The 16,591-nt window shown below is 27.9% G+C and overlaps 1 protein-coding gene across 1 annotated transcript in view; it reads right to left on the bottom strand.

The window, feature by feature from the left end:
• LOC134835030 (uncharacterized) overlaps positions 1 to 16,591 on the bottom strand; it is a 59,676-nt gene that overhangs the window by 27,701 nt on the left and 15,384 nt on the right. Inside the window, exon 2 of the mRNA XM_063849881.1 lies at positions 13,853 to 13,900. Coding sequence (XP_063705951.1) covers positions 13,853 to 13,900 — 48 coding nt within the window. The remainder of the gene's footprint in view (positions 1 to 13,852; positions 13,901 to 16,591) is intronic.

Genomic DNA, 16,591 nt, shown 5'->3' with positions numbered 1-16,591 from the left:
ATCCGTAATATTTTTTTTCCAAAATATTTTAAATACCTTTAAAAAAATTTTTTTTAAATGTTTAATAAAATATTTTTAAAATGATTAAAAAAATATTTTTTAAAAATCTTTAAAAAAATTAAAAAAAAAATTAATATATTTTAAAAACCTTTCATTTTTTTTAATCTCAAAAATCTTAAAAAATCTTAATTTTTATTTTAATTTTTGAGAATATTTTTAAAAGTTATTAAATTTTCCATAATTTTTATTTTTTTAAAATCCGTTTACAAAATCTTAAAAAATTCCTTAAAAAAATATTTTCGAAAAATGTCAAAATATTTATTTACTTTTTTTTAGTAAAAATATTCTTATAAATCGTTAAAACCTGATTCAAGATTTAAAATCAGCCAAAATCTAACAATATGTTTCATCATTTTTCATCGTTGGTGGTCTTAATAAAAATAAAATATTTTATCGTAGAAATTGCTTTAATGGTAGCATTATTCAAATTTTTTCTAGCTAATGATTAGATAAAAATTTGAATAAATTAGCGACAAGACATAGTTATTAATTATGCTTTTAACTAAACAAATATTAGCATTTTTGGTGTTTCAATTTTGAAATCAGTTCGGAATGATAGCGGTAATTAAAAAAGTTTGTGCTAAATAAACACCAGGAGAAAAAGCGTTCCGGGCAATTTTATTCATAAAAAGTCTAAATTAGACGCAACACTGATAATGATAATAAAAGAAAAAGACGAAGAACAAGAAAAAAAAGTGGAGAAAAGGAGTCGGTTGATGACAAAATAATGATGATTATGATGATAATAAGAGTAATTACTGAACATGAACAAAGCTGGCGATAAATTGTTATAAAAGTTTCTTTTTCTCCAACTCGCTCTTTCTTTCTCTTCGCGCGATTTTTTTTTATTATCATAATTTTTTTTCTTGTCCTCCGGCAGTTCTCGAGAAAGAAGGCTCTCTCCGAAAAATCAACTAAAAAGCTATTAAAAAAGGAAAGAAAAACACAAAAATCCCTTTAAGCAGTCATAACGACTAATAATTGCTTTTCCATTATGTCTCCTTTTTCATTCTTTTTCCTTACATCTTCATTCATTGCAATGCCACATTTCTAAAAAAAAAACACACAAAAAAATTAGCGAGAATTTTCTGCTTGAAAAATATTTTCTTTTTTTTTGTGTCCAAGTCAAAGAAATATACGCAAAATAAGGCAGTGGCTGGAAAATTAAACAAAGTACAAAAAAAATGTATTTTTTTACAACTGCTGGCGATATGTATGTTGGATGTCTAAAAACGGACATAAAAGTAAATATTTTTAGATGAAATTAATATTGTTGTTAAAAAATATCATTTAGAAAGTTTCCGTTAGAAATGAGGCTTAGTCGCATTTTGAGTTTTCTGCAAAGTGATATTTCCCAGTGCAAATTTTGAAATGTCTGCGAATTAAAAGTTATGATCCCAGTGAACATTCTTATCTTTCTTTACCGAAATTGTCTTATTTCTTTGGTAGAGTAAGAAAAGAATGTTCATTGGGATCAAAATGTTAAATTTTCAATGAGCAGACATTTTAAAATTTGCACTGGGATAAAGTTTCTATCCATGATGAATTTAAAATTTCGATCCCAATGAACATTCTTCAGTTCTTTTATCAAGCTGGTCTTATTTTTTTGGTAGAAGAAAATTCGAATGTTCATTGGGATTAAAAATTTAAATTCATAATGGACCAAAATTTCAAAATACGCACTGGGATATGAAATTTCTGTTCATCGAGAATTAAAAATTTGATCCCAATGAACATTGTTGTTTCAGTAGAAGACAAGGAAAATGTTCATTGGGATCAATATTTTAATCCTCGATTGACAGAAATTTCAAAATGTGTACTGGGATGAAATTTTTTTGTTCTAACGCACATTTAGAAAATTATTGTTTAACCAAACAGACGTAAATTTCTGAGTAAAACCAAAACATTTCTACAAAATGTGGTAAAATAAAAATAACACAGAAAAAAAGCAACATGTGGCTTTAGGCAAAAACATCCTCATTTGTCATTCTCTTCAAGTTCTTTGGAAAAATTTATCCAGAAATTTTCTTTTTTTTTTGTTTTTTCTTCCCAAACTTGTTCACTAAATATGATTTAATTTAACTTAAAAGCATCTGTTGAGATAACAATACATCTTTTGTCTCCCCATGTAACGAAATTTTGATAAATTTTCTCTTATCTTTGCTGTTTTACTCCTCCATATAATTTGGCTCTTTCTTCAACAACACACAAAGTTTCATCATTCAATAATAAATTTTATGATTAAATAACTATTATAATATGTCTTATGGTACGACAGAGTACCATCATCGTCATCATCATCGCCATGGTGGAATAGTTTGGTTCAATATTTTTGATGTGCGAACGATGCGAAAAACCCCCCAGATTATCGCTTTTCTATGTTACTTGCATCAACTTTAATCAAATCAAATTGTAATCAGTAGCTGCTGTTATGGGAGACTTATTTAAGTGCGATGATAAGAAAATAGAAAAACTTTTGAGAAGCGCTTTACTTTAACTGGGAGACGATAGAATAAAACACAATGAAGCCAGAATCCCATTTTATGAGTAAATGAATAATTTATCGTCGTGAGCTAGCGAACGAAAACGACGTCATTGTAATCGAATTTATTGACTTTTCGTTCGAACAAAACCGGTATAACGGCATGCGAGATAAACGGGAAGCAATTGAGAATTATTTTAAGTGAAAAATTTTTAAGTGATAAACTTTGTCAATTTAAGGGAAAATGTGTGTTTGTGTGGCAGGAAATGAACGTCGTCGTTGGCGATGGTCGTCGCGCGTTGATGGAAATATTGATGCAAGTTTTTGTGTTGTCGATGATCGTGCTTCATAACTTTTAATTAATGATGAATTTGAAGTTTTTCCGAAAAGTTTCTTATTAAATGCAAGAAAGGAGAAATTGAAAAAGCATTATGAAGCGTTTTCCGTATGCTTCTCAATTTTTTTTTTATTAAGGTTGATTGTGGTAAGTTTTAAGTTTCCTCGTGGGAAAATTTTTATTCAGCTTTTCCATTGAAAAAAAATAATAATAAATTAAATTTTGATTTATCAAAGTAAGTCAGAATTTATGACAATTTTAAATGACAAAAAATTCTCATCGAAAAATCTTTTATTGAATTTTCATCATTTTCGAATTTTCGAAAATTTTTATTTTTTAATTTCGAATTTTCGAAAATTTGATTTTTTTAATTTCGAAAACTTCGAATTTTCAATTTTAAAAATTTTCAATAATTTTTGGAATTTAAAAAAATAATAAATAAAAATAAACTTCTTTTGAATTATTTCATAATTTTAAAATTTATTAAAAATTTTCGAAAAATAAAAAAAAAATTTCGAACGAATTTTCGAAAATTTGAAATTTTATTTACGAATTTTTAAATATTATTTTTTTCTTTTAATAAGAATCAAAAAATTTTTCATTTAACCTTTCAACAAAATTTCATTATAAAATCCTACACGAAAGAAACCTTAAAACACATCAACATACTGTTAATGATAATGTTGTAAAATTTTTGGGGAATTTAGTGGTTTTTATTGTTGTCGTCATAAAATATTCAGATAAGTTTCATAAATAAACAACCCCATAACATTTTCCGTAATACTTATATCCATATCATCATGACAAGAAGATGGAAAGGATACAGACTCCCTCGTTTCCTTTTATTTTGCACAGGTAGTTACAAAATAAAAACTCGATATATGGCAAAAGCACTTAACAAAGTTTAAAAAGGAAAGGAAATCAAAAATAAAAAATCCCAAAAGAATTAAAAACAAAATATTTTTAATGCCAACCATGAAATATGTTGTGAAATTCAGCCGAAACAACCACGGTCGACCACCACCGACATCAACCACACTACACAACAAAGTCAGAAAAAGGAAAAACATTAATCCAGGCTTAATTTAATCCCTTGTTTATATTTGACAGTCGCTCTTTTTCTCTCGATCCTCGATAAAAATATAAATTTCCATTGAAACAAGTAGTTTTTCATAAATCAAAATATATTTATAAAATATTTGGTTAAAAATCTTTATGTGGGAAAAACAATGGAAGATTTATTTTGTTTTTGTGTGGTTTTACAGCTCAATACAGAAAAAAAATCAGATCGAATCGAAGTTGAATCATATTTTCCATTTCACTTCGTTCGTTTCATTGTTAACATTGTTTTTAATTTTCTCGAATGTCATGAGATTTTTTCCGCATTTTGAACTAAAATTAAGCGCCAAATTGTTCATGTGATTGAAATTTTCAAAATTTGTTAAATTTGCATTGGGATCGTTTTGATAATATCAATTTGTGAAGAAATTCACAATTTGCATTGGGACAAAAATTTAAAATTTGTAATAAGATGAACTAGAGTATTTATTTTGCTATAGAAATTCGTAATTTTTACTATGTAGACATTTTAAAATGTGCATTGGGTCAATATTTTTAAAAATTTAGCAAAAAAATGTTTACTGGGTAAATATTTGAAAATTTTCTGTGTGAAATCACTTGAAGACGAGGTTCGAAATACATATTAGGGTAAAAAATTAAAATATTTATAAGACAGACATTTGAAAATGTGAACTGGGTCGAAAACTTTAAATTATGCCCTGGGTAGATAATCCTTAATGTAAATTTGGTCAAAATTTCAAATTTTTATGAAAGTTTCATCGAAAGTATTTTCGTGAAAAAGAAATTTAAATTTCTATTGAGCAGAATTTTTAAAATGTGCACTGGGCTAAAATGCGCTATCATAATATTACGAAGAAAACTTTCAATATTTTTTTTTATTTTTTAACACGAACACGATATCATACTTAGACATGTCTCATATGCACTCGAAATAGGCATTTTTTGTTTCCAACGTTAATCCTGTGAAATGTAACAAGTATACAATGGATTGGATGTACGACGACGACGACAAAATCTCCTTTTGTGAAACGGTGCCAAAAAGAATATTGCAAAGTGCAAAACCGGTGACGCCATGAAAAAAGTGTCACACAATCCTTTAACGGTTACGGGATTTCGGTGCAGCAACATCCTCCGTCTCATTGTTGACATAAAATAAAGGCTTATTTTCTTTCGGTTTTCTTGCCAAGCTGCACGGCAGAATGTCATTTTAATACAAAAGTGCATACACTACAACTCTTGTGAAAAATTATTTGCTTCTTGTGGCTAATGTGCAACCATATGTGGCGTCAATTTCACACTCTATCAATTCTTTGGCTCTGGCTTTCCCGTTGTTGCTGGCATTAAGATGTTGAAAAATATTGTCTCGCATTCGGTGAAATGAAATCATCCTGGAACGAACTGTAAATTAGCTAAATGTAATAATACCAGTTCTGAGGAAAAAAAATGACTTTTTCCCTTTTTTCGTATTTTTCTGCTTATTGACGACGACGCATCGTACCCAAAACAATCATTTTTATGACATGCTCTTTGACATAAATTGAGGGTTGTTTTTTGCCCATTACTAGTCGTTTGTCCATTGTGTGACGAGACGAGATGAGATGAGAAAAACACATTAACGTTGGTCGCCTTTCTCGTGAATGTCCACCAACCTTGATTTAGCATAATCCGGTAAACAAAAGACATTTGGACATAAAACGGAAAGAAAATGAACCACAAAAAGAGTGTTTTAAGGGAGAATTTGATGCAATTTCACGTAGACGTTGGATAATAAAATAAAAAGAACGAAAAGAGCGTTCTTTTATTTTTGTTGGCTTTTTGTGTGTTTGTGTCGGTCAAATGGATATTTTTATTGTCTTTGTTTGGTTAGCGTCGTATTTTTCACGCATTTTTTAGGAAATTTCGAAAATTGTGGAATTTATCGTGATTTGATGTCTTTTCGGATTTTTTTAAAATTATTTTAGAAGAACTTTAATAAATTATATTCTTTAATTTAAAAAAAATAATTTTCAAATTATTTATTTTTTTTTTTAATTTAAAGAAATTTAATTTTTTTTCTTAATTTTTACAAGTTTTTAAAAATTATTAAAAGTATAATTTTTATTTATTTTTTTTAATTAACTGTAAATTATAAAAAAAATGTAAAATTTATGAATAAATTTTAAAAAAATATTTTAAAAAATTTTTTAAAATTTTTAATTTCTTTAAATTAAATTCAAATTAATAATTTAAAGAATTATATTGTTAAATTAAATTATTAGTTATTAATTAAATTAAAAACTAAAATTTTCATAAAGAAATCGAATTTTAAGTAAAACAGAATTTGTATAGAAAATTTTCAACAATTCTCAAAAATTCATAAAAATCTAAAAATTTTTTGTAAAATTATTTTTTTTATTAAATCTTTTTAAAAGTGAAATATTTTTTTAAAAATATTTTTAAAAAACAAAAAAAATATTAAATTTTTTAAAATAAAATAATAAAAAATACAAAAAAAAAATTAAATTTAAAAATACTATAATAGTAAAAAAAAATCAAAATATCGCTAAAAAAATAAAAAATGCGATTTAGTCGATAAGCAAAAAAATATTTCCAGGTTATTTTCCTTTTATTTGTATTTAGATATCTAAATGGCCTTTCTCCATCGTGCAACACCATCAACTGCGAGAGAAGCGAAATAAAAGTGTAAAACTCCATTTTTCCGTCATTTAATATTGTGTTCTAACTTTTTTTCCTCGTTTTCACCGCATTTGATACAAGTCAGAACCATTTCCAAAGCAAACAAACGGCGGCGTAAAAAAATATAGTTTGCTAGATTTCCCTCCAACACTTACTTTTTCATCTTTTGCATCATCATATCGTTGTCGTCGTCGTCTCCATGTGAAAGTATAACGAGGATGATGATGATGATGGCGGAGCGCCTACAAATGTTTGTAATTAATTTTACAGTGTTTATTTTGTGTTCCACACAACTTTTCTACTACTGAAAAATCTACTTTTGCTCTCTCGTGTGTATTCAACAGTTCCTGTTCTTCCTGTGTGTGTGTGTGTGAGTAAAATTTTTTGTTCTTGCTGCTTTTTGGGCGAAAATGTGAAAAACCAATTTTCCTGTTGCTTTTTCTGGCCTAAAGCGGAACACGAGTGAATGGAAATAGTTTTACTAATAATTAGAAAATTCAATCGACCAAAGCGTTTCGAGCAAATCCGAGTAATCTTTTTCTCTGCATTTATGTGGAAACGTAAAATTTATATTTCCATCCTCGCATGAATGATGATGATTGTGTATGGGACTCCAGGGAAAAAGTGCAAAACGAGAGAGAAACAGAGGATATGAAAACATCCTAAATGGCTTTTAAATTTATTAAATGTTTACCAAAGCCCATTAGGCGGACATTATGGACAAATATAGGAGGAATTTCGGGCATGAAATCACTTTTGGAAAGGGCTTCTAAATTTTTGGATTTTCTAAAGCTCGGATTTCGAGTCTCTAAAGCTCGAGACTCAAAATTTCGAATCTGAGCTTTGAATTACTCAAAAATTTCATCTGAAGGGTCAAATTTTATCAAAGATGAAAGTCAGAAGTTAAATTATAAATAAATTCTGGAGTTCGAGACTCGAAGATTGAACTTTCTAAAGTTTCGAGTTTCTTAGACTCAATTTTTGGAACTCCAGCTTTCAGATTTTTCGACGATTTGAATTTTTCAGGTTTGAGGCTTCCAGATGAGCGAGTTTTTTACGACTGAAATCAAAAACTTTATCGAAACTTTTAAAGCTCGAGATTCTTTTTGATAATTATAAAGCTCGAGAACTCGGATCTTTGAAGCTCGAGAATCGTGATTTCTGAAGCTCGAGTATCGGATTTTTTGACCATCAACCATTTGAAGTCTGATTTCTGAGTTAGTCTAAGTCAGAACTTTCATGATTTTCTTGACCGTTTTCTATCGAGTTTCGAGCTTCATTTCAAACCCCAGCTTTGGAATCCCCATTTCTCAAACACAGACAAATATCAAGATAAATTTAATAACTATCATCATATCTCATCTTTCGTGCCCGGAAACGTTTCCACCACACACATCACGTCACATCAAACGGCAAAGGGGATTATCAAAAACTTTTGCTAGCAAAAAAAAAACTTTATTCTAATTATACGGAATTTAAACAGAATTCAGCATTGTCTTCTCATTGTCAGTCACCACCGTTGAAGTTTATCCTGATGGCGACAAAGCCATGAATTTAGATTGAATAGAATAACTTTTTTTTTTGCGGAAATTTCATTTCGTTTCGAGAGTTTTTTTTGTTTCATATAAATTTATCCAATAATTAAATTAAATGTCGATTGTCAGTGCAGAGGACACATTTTTAATTGAGAAGTGTGTACGAGTATGTGCTTTATGTACTATTCATGGAACACTTCTCGAATATTATTGCCGTCGCCGTTGCAGAGGTAAAATTAAATTTTCGACAGTTAAAATTGATTGGTGTTTGTACGAAAGCGATTGCGGAAAAAGAGTGAGAGAATGAGGGAGTGTAAGTTCGATTTGGTCATATATTTGAAGCGAATGTACAACGGAAAATTCATTGATTAGCGCGCCCATACGTCCTTAAATAATTTTTTAAATTAAACCTTAGCGCTTTTTTTTTCAAAATATCTTCAATTTTTAATTATTTTAATTTTTTTTTAATTTTCCGTAATTTTAACATATTTTAAGAGATTTATAAATTTTATTTATTTTTAAATTTAATTAAAAAAGGCGTTTTAATAATATTTCTTCAAATTTAGAGAATTTATTTACTTTAAATTTTAAGAATTTATAACCATTATTCGTTTTAAAAAAAAGACTGATATTTAACAATTTAAATTTTTTATTTAATTTTTTTTTATTGTTACAAATTTTATAGATTTTTTTGGTTTTTTCTGAAAATACATTAATTTTCAAATTTTTTTCAATTTTATACTCCTTAATTTAAGTCTTTAATTTTTTTAAATATTTTTTAAAACATCGCTATTATGCCATTTATTAAAAACGGAAATTCAAATTATTCTAAATAATTTTTAATGAATTTTTAATAACACTTTTTATTTCCTATTTTTAAAACATTTTCTTTCTGCAATAAAAAATAATTATTTAATTTTTTAACTTATAAATTCACATTTCAATACTCCTCATGAAAAATAAATTTTTACCCAGTGGGACAAAATAACCCTTTTTAAGGCCCTTTTTATTTCCTATTTTTAAAATATTTTCTTTCTGCAAAAAAAAATAATTATTTAATTTTTTAACTTAAAAATTCACATTTCAAACTCCTCATGAAAAATAAATTTGTACCCAGTGGGACAAAAATAACCCTTTTTAAGGCCCTGGGGAGAAATTCCGAAATTTTTATTTTTTTTTTGAAAAAATTTTTTTCATTTTTTTATTTTTTCAAAAAAATAGAAATTTCGGAATTTCTCCATGCAAAAGTTTGAGGGCCTTATTTTCAACTACAAATTTGTCCCACTAGGTAATAATTTTTTTTATAAAATGCATTATAATTTTTTTTCATTTTCCCAATTTTTAACTACTTTTTAATAATTGTTTTAAAATTTAATAAAATTTTGAAAACAGACAGACAAAAAAAAAATCATATTTTCCCAAAAAATTCACTAGCAATAAAAATGGTAGAAAAAGTATTTAATTTGGTCAGTTTTGGAATGTTCCGCTGTGTGAAAACAAAGCAAAAAAAGATTTTTCGTGTATGTGACAAAAAATGTTCCCCTAAATTGTTTGATTGGATGTGATTGACACACAGAAGAAATGTGCGACAAAGGCCTCCACCTCTGTCTATTAGTCGGGCATCGATTTGGTGTGTGTACTTTTTTTCATTGGATATGAATAAAAATGATAATCTACACACGGAAAACTATGTTGGAATTTATTAAACTCTTGAAAAATGTGGGGACACTTGACAGTTAAATTGGAAATGTGTCACAAAGGAATGGCGAGCATTTTATAATTTAGCGACTGAGTAGATATGCGGTGCGAAATTTTCAAATCAATCTTTTTTGCGTATATAGTTTGCCATTTCGGGGCAATGATGATAAATGCAATAAAAAGCGTTAAATATTTCATGGTGACATGCATGCAATTATCTCCCCAGTACTTTTGCCCCCGATGTTGTTCCAGGCGAAACGGAATAATGAACCCCGGAATCCCAAATAAATGAACTAAGTACATAAAACACAGGGAAAAATTTGTTGGGGGAGGAAAAACCGGGATAATATGTCAAGTGTCATATAAACGTTGTTCCGAGATAGCAACATTTTTGCCCGTAAGTAAGACATAAAATATTGTATTTTGCCTGAAATCGCCATGAATTTAAATAATAAATAATGCATGGAATATTTGTTCATGTCTTTCGAGCGAAAACACACACACGACGACGTTGGAAAGCGAAGAGGCGATTATTAATATCATCCTATTCTAAACTCGACATGTGCTGCTTTATATTCCAATTACATCAAATTTCACACATGAATGTCTTTTTTCTCCCTTTCCGTCTTCGGGTTTTAAAGCGGCGCAGTGTGCGATGGCATGTCGTATGCACGAAAAACATGACAAGCGTAAATATAATCACAGAAACAAGAAATAATTTGCAGTTCTATGACATTTTGTGATATACGAACAACGCGACAACGACACATGTTGCAAAAGTTCCCAAAACCATTGATAGCTAGAAGGCAGAATTAACCACTACTTTTCGTCCATCATATTAAAAATTTAGGTTTTTATCGATTTTTTTCGTAATTTTTTTAAAAATGTGCACTGGGAATTTTTGTACAAGAATATAAAATTGTGCATTGGGATAAAAAAATTATATTTTCAAATTTTAGTGAAAATTATTAAAATTTTAATAAACTTTAACGTGCAAATTTAAAAAAAAATACAAAATTTGCATTGGGAAAAAATTTTAAAATATCTACTGGGGCGAAAATAAAAATTAAAAATGGACCAAAATTTGAAAATTTAAAAACTTGAAGAAAAACTACTAAAACTCTGTCCAGAAACTTTTGAATGTTTACTGGGGCAATATTTTTAAAAAATATGCATTGGGATTTGATCGAAAATTGTTCACTGGGATAAATCTACAGCATTTAAGTGAATTTTAAAACAATACAAAATCTTTAAATTGTTACTGGGTTAAAATTATAAAAAAAAGTACATTATAGGACAAAAAACTTGTAATGACAAAATTTCTAAATATGCACTGGGACAAAATAAAATCAATGTAAATAACCTGATTTAAAAATAGAAAAACCATTGAAAATTTTAATTTAAATAAACAAAGCCGACCGACAAGATTTGCTTGCAGCTTGTACAATTTTATTGATGAACAGCCAGACCACTTCTGATTAAATTTCTAGAGAAAAAGAAAAAATCTCTTTTTCATTAATTTTTTTTCCTCTACTTTTTCGTTTATTCATTCATGAAGAAAGAAAGAAAGAAAATCTCTCGAACAGTTTTTTCTCGGGTTTTTCAATAAAAAAAAGTTTTTTTTATTCCTTCTTCTTTTCTAGGCATGTTCAATCAAATATTCATATGCTTGATTAAGGTTTATTTTAATGCTGTATCCATTCGGCAATTCCTGTATGAATAAGTTGGAGTAATTTTCAAGTTTTTCAACATGGGAGAAAAGTCTGCGGTATGAATATGAAAGAAGGTTTGATTCTTGGTTTAATTTTGCAAACTTTTTTTTTGCTTTTGCTTTAATAATAAATTTTTTAGTGCATTTTTATGATTTTTTTTTGAGAGGAAATTATCGTTTTGACGATGAAAAATTTTTAATTGACAAAAATATGGGAAATTATTAACAAAAAAAAAAAAATATAACATAAAGTATGTAATTTTAATCAGATATTCAACTAAAACTGTTCAAATAAAACTCTTAATTAAATTTAATTTTTTTTTCTTTTAATTTACTGCATAATGAGGTTTTTTTGATGAAAAATCTCTATTTGTGAATTAATTGCAATCCCATTTAAAAATTCTTTTATTTTCCTTTAACAGGTCATATAAATTACAAAATCACTCAAAGACAAGAGATTTCTTTTTACGACAGAAATTGTAATAAAAAATTAAAAAAAAACGAGAAAAACGAAGATAATAATGATAAGAAAGAAACTGTCATACAAATTTCTTTCCTTATCATTATTTTTTCCTTTCTTTCTCATTTTTTGCCTTTTTATTTTCTTTGAAGATGACGAAAATAATTCAATTTGCAAAGGAAGGTATGACGATGGTTACAAAATGTAATTGCACTGAGACATTTTTTCTGTCGTTTCGAAACGCTTTTGAGTGGAAAAGATGTTGAGCTATGCAATAATCCGTCTTTTGAATAATAAATGCAAAAAAGAGATTGCGAAAAAAAAACGAGACCACAATGAAAAATTTCTTGTGCGAATGTAAATGCGTGCGACAATTTGCTCTCTGCGCACATCAAATTAAAAGACAAGACAAATCATCTAATTAAGAATATTAACACAACATTTATGCATAATTTTCAGGGAATTGTTTTTCTTTATGAATAACTTGTGTGCGGAGATTATTAACGATCGTTCATTTCGCTAGAAAGAATTAATAATTATAATAATGAGATAGAACATGACTTGAGACTTGACTCGACACAGATGTTTTCTGTTTTTTATTTATTTTTTTTATCGTTATAAAAATAATAATCTTCTGTACTTTTTTTTTGTTTTGCTGTGTGATTCTCTCATGCAATGACGATGAACGAACAGATGTGACGTTTCATGGAAAAGTTGACAACCGACGGATCTGAACCCTTTTTAGGCCAATTTAGGATGGAACAATGGAGAAAAGTTTCTCTTTTTAAAGAAAATTTAGTTTTGAAATTAAAAATATGTAAAATAAAAAATAACCAGGAATCGATATTTTAATTTTTTTAAATAAATTTCTTAAGTATTTCAAGTTAAAAAATAGTAATTCAAATTTATTTTATATATTGAGAGTAGAATTTTGGTTATTTTTTATTTAATTTAGTTTTAACAAATTTTAGTTTATCGATTTTTACATTTTATTTTAAAATTATGTTCTTGCAGAAATTTTTCAATTTAAAATATTTATAATTTTTTACAATTTAATTTTTAAATTGAACTAATTTTTATGTAAAAATCGATAAATTAAAATTAATTAAAACTAAATTAAATTAAAAATTTAACAAAAAAATTATTTTAAATAATTAAATAAAAAAATAAATATTTTATTTAAAATATAAGAGAAAAAAAATATTTATATATTTTTGTTTGATTTTTGTAACAAGTTTTGGATGAAACAAAATGGGGGATAATATGGATGCCACACTGGATCCAAGTGTGGATCCAATTTCCTGATAACAAAAATTATTGTTTTAATTGATGATTCTCAAAGTCATAAATGATTCTCTTTCTTAAATTTTACCTAGAAGAATAAAATTACATGTTTCTTCGTTCGCTTATTCTTTCAGAGTGAGGTTTTTCTTAATTTTTGTGACGTTTAGCGCAAAAATCTAAATCAAATTGTTCATAGGGCAATTTTTTCAAAAAAATCATCAGGTAATATTGTTCAAGTAATTAAAAAATAGTAATTTAAATTATTTATTATCTAAAAAAAATATTTTAAAATTTAAATACGGTTCAATTTGTTAAATTAGGTAAGTTAAAATGTTTTTTTTTATTTATTTTTCATAACCAAAAAAAAATTGTTTAGGATTAAAAGTGAAATAATCTCCCCCATTGCATCTGCCTCATGACGCAATAAAATAATATTATAAAGTAGAACAAAATTTTAATCCTTGAGTGAATCTCTCGAAAGTTTTAATCATAACAAAGATAAGTAGAAAAGAAAACGGTCGACACTTACCATAAGACAATCGGTTCCTTCCGAGCATGTGAATTCGTCAGCTGCATGCTGAAAAGACAAAATAACAAAAAAAAAAGAGTTGTTAATCGAATTCCGTTTTTAATTAAAACTTTGTGAGATAATGTGATTATTTTTTTAAAGAGGGCAAATTGATTGAAGCACACACCGAAGACGAGACAAGAGCAGAGTGATTCATGAGTTCTGTAACAAAAAAAAAGTACAAATGAAATATTAACCAAAGTAAACAAAATCTTTAAAAAACTATTCATCATTCTGTTTCTCTCTCCTGCCTTAGTTAGTTAGTTAGTACACTCATTTAGTGCGGAGGTACGAAGGAAGAAACGAAGAAGAAGCCAAAGCCATGAATCTCCACACAAATAACAATATAACATGTTGAAGATGAATGTTTTTGTAAATAAATAAATAAAATATTATAATAAATCGTTTTGTTATTGTTTGTACCGACAACCTCCTTACCACCACATATGTGAGATAGTGACGAGAGAGAGAGAGTTGGATAAAAAAATTAAATAAACACAAGGACTCTTGGAGATGTCTCAAGTAGAGCGAGTGATTTTTCTTTTTCGGTCAGAAAAAAATTCTTTTTCATTTATTTCCGAAAATAAACATTTAATCACTGTTACATTGTGTCTTTGGGAGTGCGTGATGTGACAATAAGGTGTTGGCATTTCCTTCGCACATTTCCCTTATCTCATTAATCTTATTCCCCGAATTAATTTTGTCGTTGATAGCAAGACGAGGAAGGAATAAAAGTTGATCTTTTACACATTTTTCTTTTATTTTTATGACAAGTGTTCGACAGTTAACGGTCATGCTGTGACTCCAACGAAAGTAATCTGACTGTCATATCAGCAAAAAAAAATTGGAAAATTTTATAACAAGAATTAAAAGTATTTGTTGGAATGAACAGCTTGATTGCATTTTTTTTAAAAGACATTTTTAAATTTTTCCGATGTCTTTCACAATTTTTTTCCCATTTTTAAGTCAAAATTCACATTAAGACCAAAAAAAATTTTTTTTACATGAATTTTTAATTTTAATTGTTTTTCTCGAACAGATTTTTTTTTTCAAAATTATTTTGTTTTTTAAATTTGCATTGTTGCTTAATAAATTGAAGTTTTAAAAAAAATAATATTTTTCAACATTTTTCCAATTTTTATCGAGGATTTTCATGATTAGCTATAAATAAACTTTAAGTAAAGTTTAAAAAAAAACTTTTCTACAATTTTTACGAGGAAAATCAAGTAAAAGCGCACTTTTCTTGACTTTTCAACCTTAATAGACGTTAAAATCGATAAAGTATTCAGAGAGAAAGAAAAAAGACTTCATCGTCATGCACTTGTACACACCAAATTTTTTCTAATATTTTCATCGTTCTTCGAAAAAAAAAATACACAAAGAAAAATAATACGGATGCTTATTTACACATATCACGTTTTTCATTTCACAACTTCGCTTTTATTTTCCCATTTTTCATTTTATTATACATTATTGTTGTTGTCTGTATGTAGAAGCTAACTTAGAGATAGCAGAGGAGTAAAAAGGTCGAACGAACTTTATTTCCAAGTCATACAATTTTTTCCGGTTTTTTATCTCATTCACTCACTCACACACACGTGCGACGTAAGAAAACTATACATCACGCAGAAAAATGTCTGAAAAATATTTGGAATCCAAATCAACCAAGAAGAGAAAGGAAAGAAAATTATTAATATGCTTTTAATCAAGCTGACATCAGAGTTTGTCCATCCAAGTTACAAGGTGAAAAGTGGGTGACACTCGAACTTTTTTTTTCGCAGAGAAATTCTTAATTCAACCTGTCCCACCTTCGTCATCAAGCTTCCCTTTATCATCATCATCATCATCGTTATCATTATTATTAAAAGGGAGGTCGTCTTCTTATTGTGTGGCTGACTTGAATTAACAATGAGAAACGTCGCTCGTATTCTTTTTAGTCGTAAAGGTGGCTATTAAATTTTGAGCAAAAAAAAATGAAGAATGACGACTTGACATGAATTCGCTCGCTTTTTAACTATCTTGAGCCATTCTTCATTTTCCTTGTCTTTGTCAAAATAAAAATTTAAGGTGGAAAGTTTTCGTGAAGATAATGACAGAAGCGCATTTTGGTTCAATACCCAAGTTTTAATAAAAAATATTTTTAAATCAAAAACAATTATTTTTTTTTTATTTTTCATGTCTCGAAAAAATATGTCAAATATGTCGAAAAATATATAATTGGTTTTTCCAATGAGGTATTCAATTAATGTAGGTTGTGATCAAGTTCTTCTTCTTCACTGAATCTATTTAAAATTTGTTTTATTGGATTCAAACTACGCTTGATAGTTTAAAGAATATTTTCTCCCGCAAAGCAATTTTTCAGCGCTCATTGTTTGTTGATGTGTTGGCTGAATCTGCCGCCCTTGACCCTACTTACCGAGCTATTCTCAAACAATCATCGGCGAGGCTCACTGCGAAGTCGTCTTTTCGCAAAGATCAAACAACTACAACACGAGAAATGATTATCTCGTTCGCCCAAGATGCAGACTCGAGCTCGGTAAGCACAGCATTTCTTATACTGGATCAAAAATTTTCAACTTGCTCTCAGCCCAATGAAAAGAAACGCACAACACGATCCGTTTGAAGGTTCTCGCCAAGCGGGACTTGACAGAGTTCTTAAATTTATGGATCCTTTGAAATTTTTTACTGACATTATCATTC

Source organism: Culicoides brevitarsis, chromosome 3, assembly GCF_036172545.1.
Source record: "Culicoides brevitarsis isolate CSIRO-B50_1 chromosome 3, AGI_CSIRO_Cbre_v1, whole genome shotgun sequence".
NCBI lineage: Eukaryota > Metazoa > Arthropoda > Insecta > Diptera > Ceratopogonidae > Culicoides > Culicoides brevitarsis.
The sequence above is the reverse complement of the archived record's forward strand: the minus strand, read 5'-3'. Positions and strand labels throughout refer to the sequence as shown.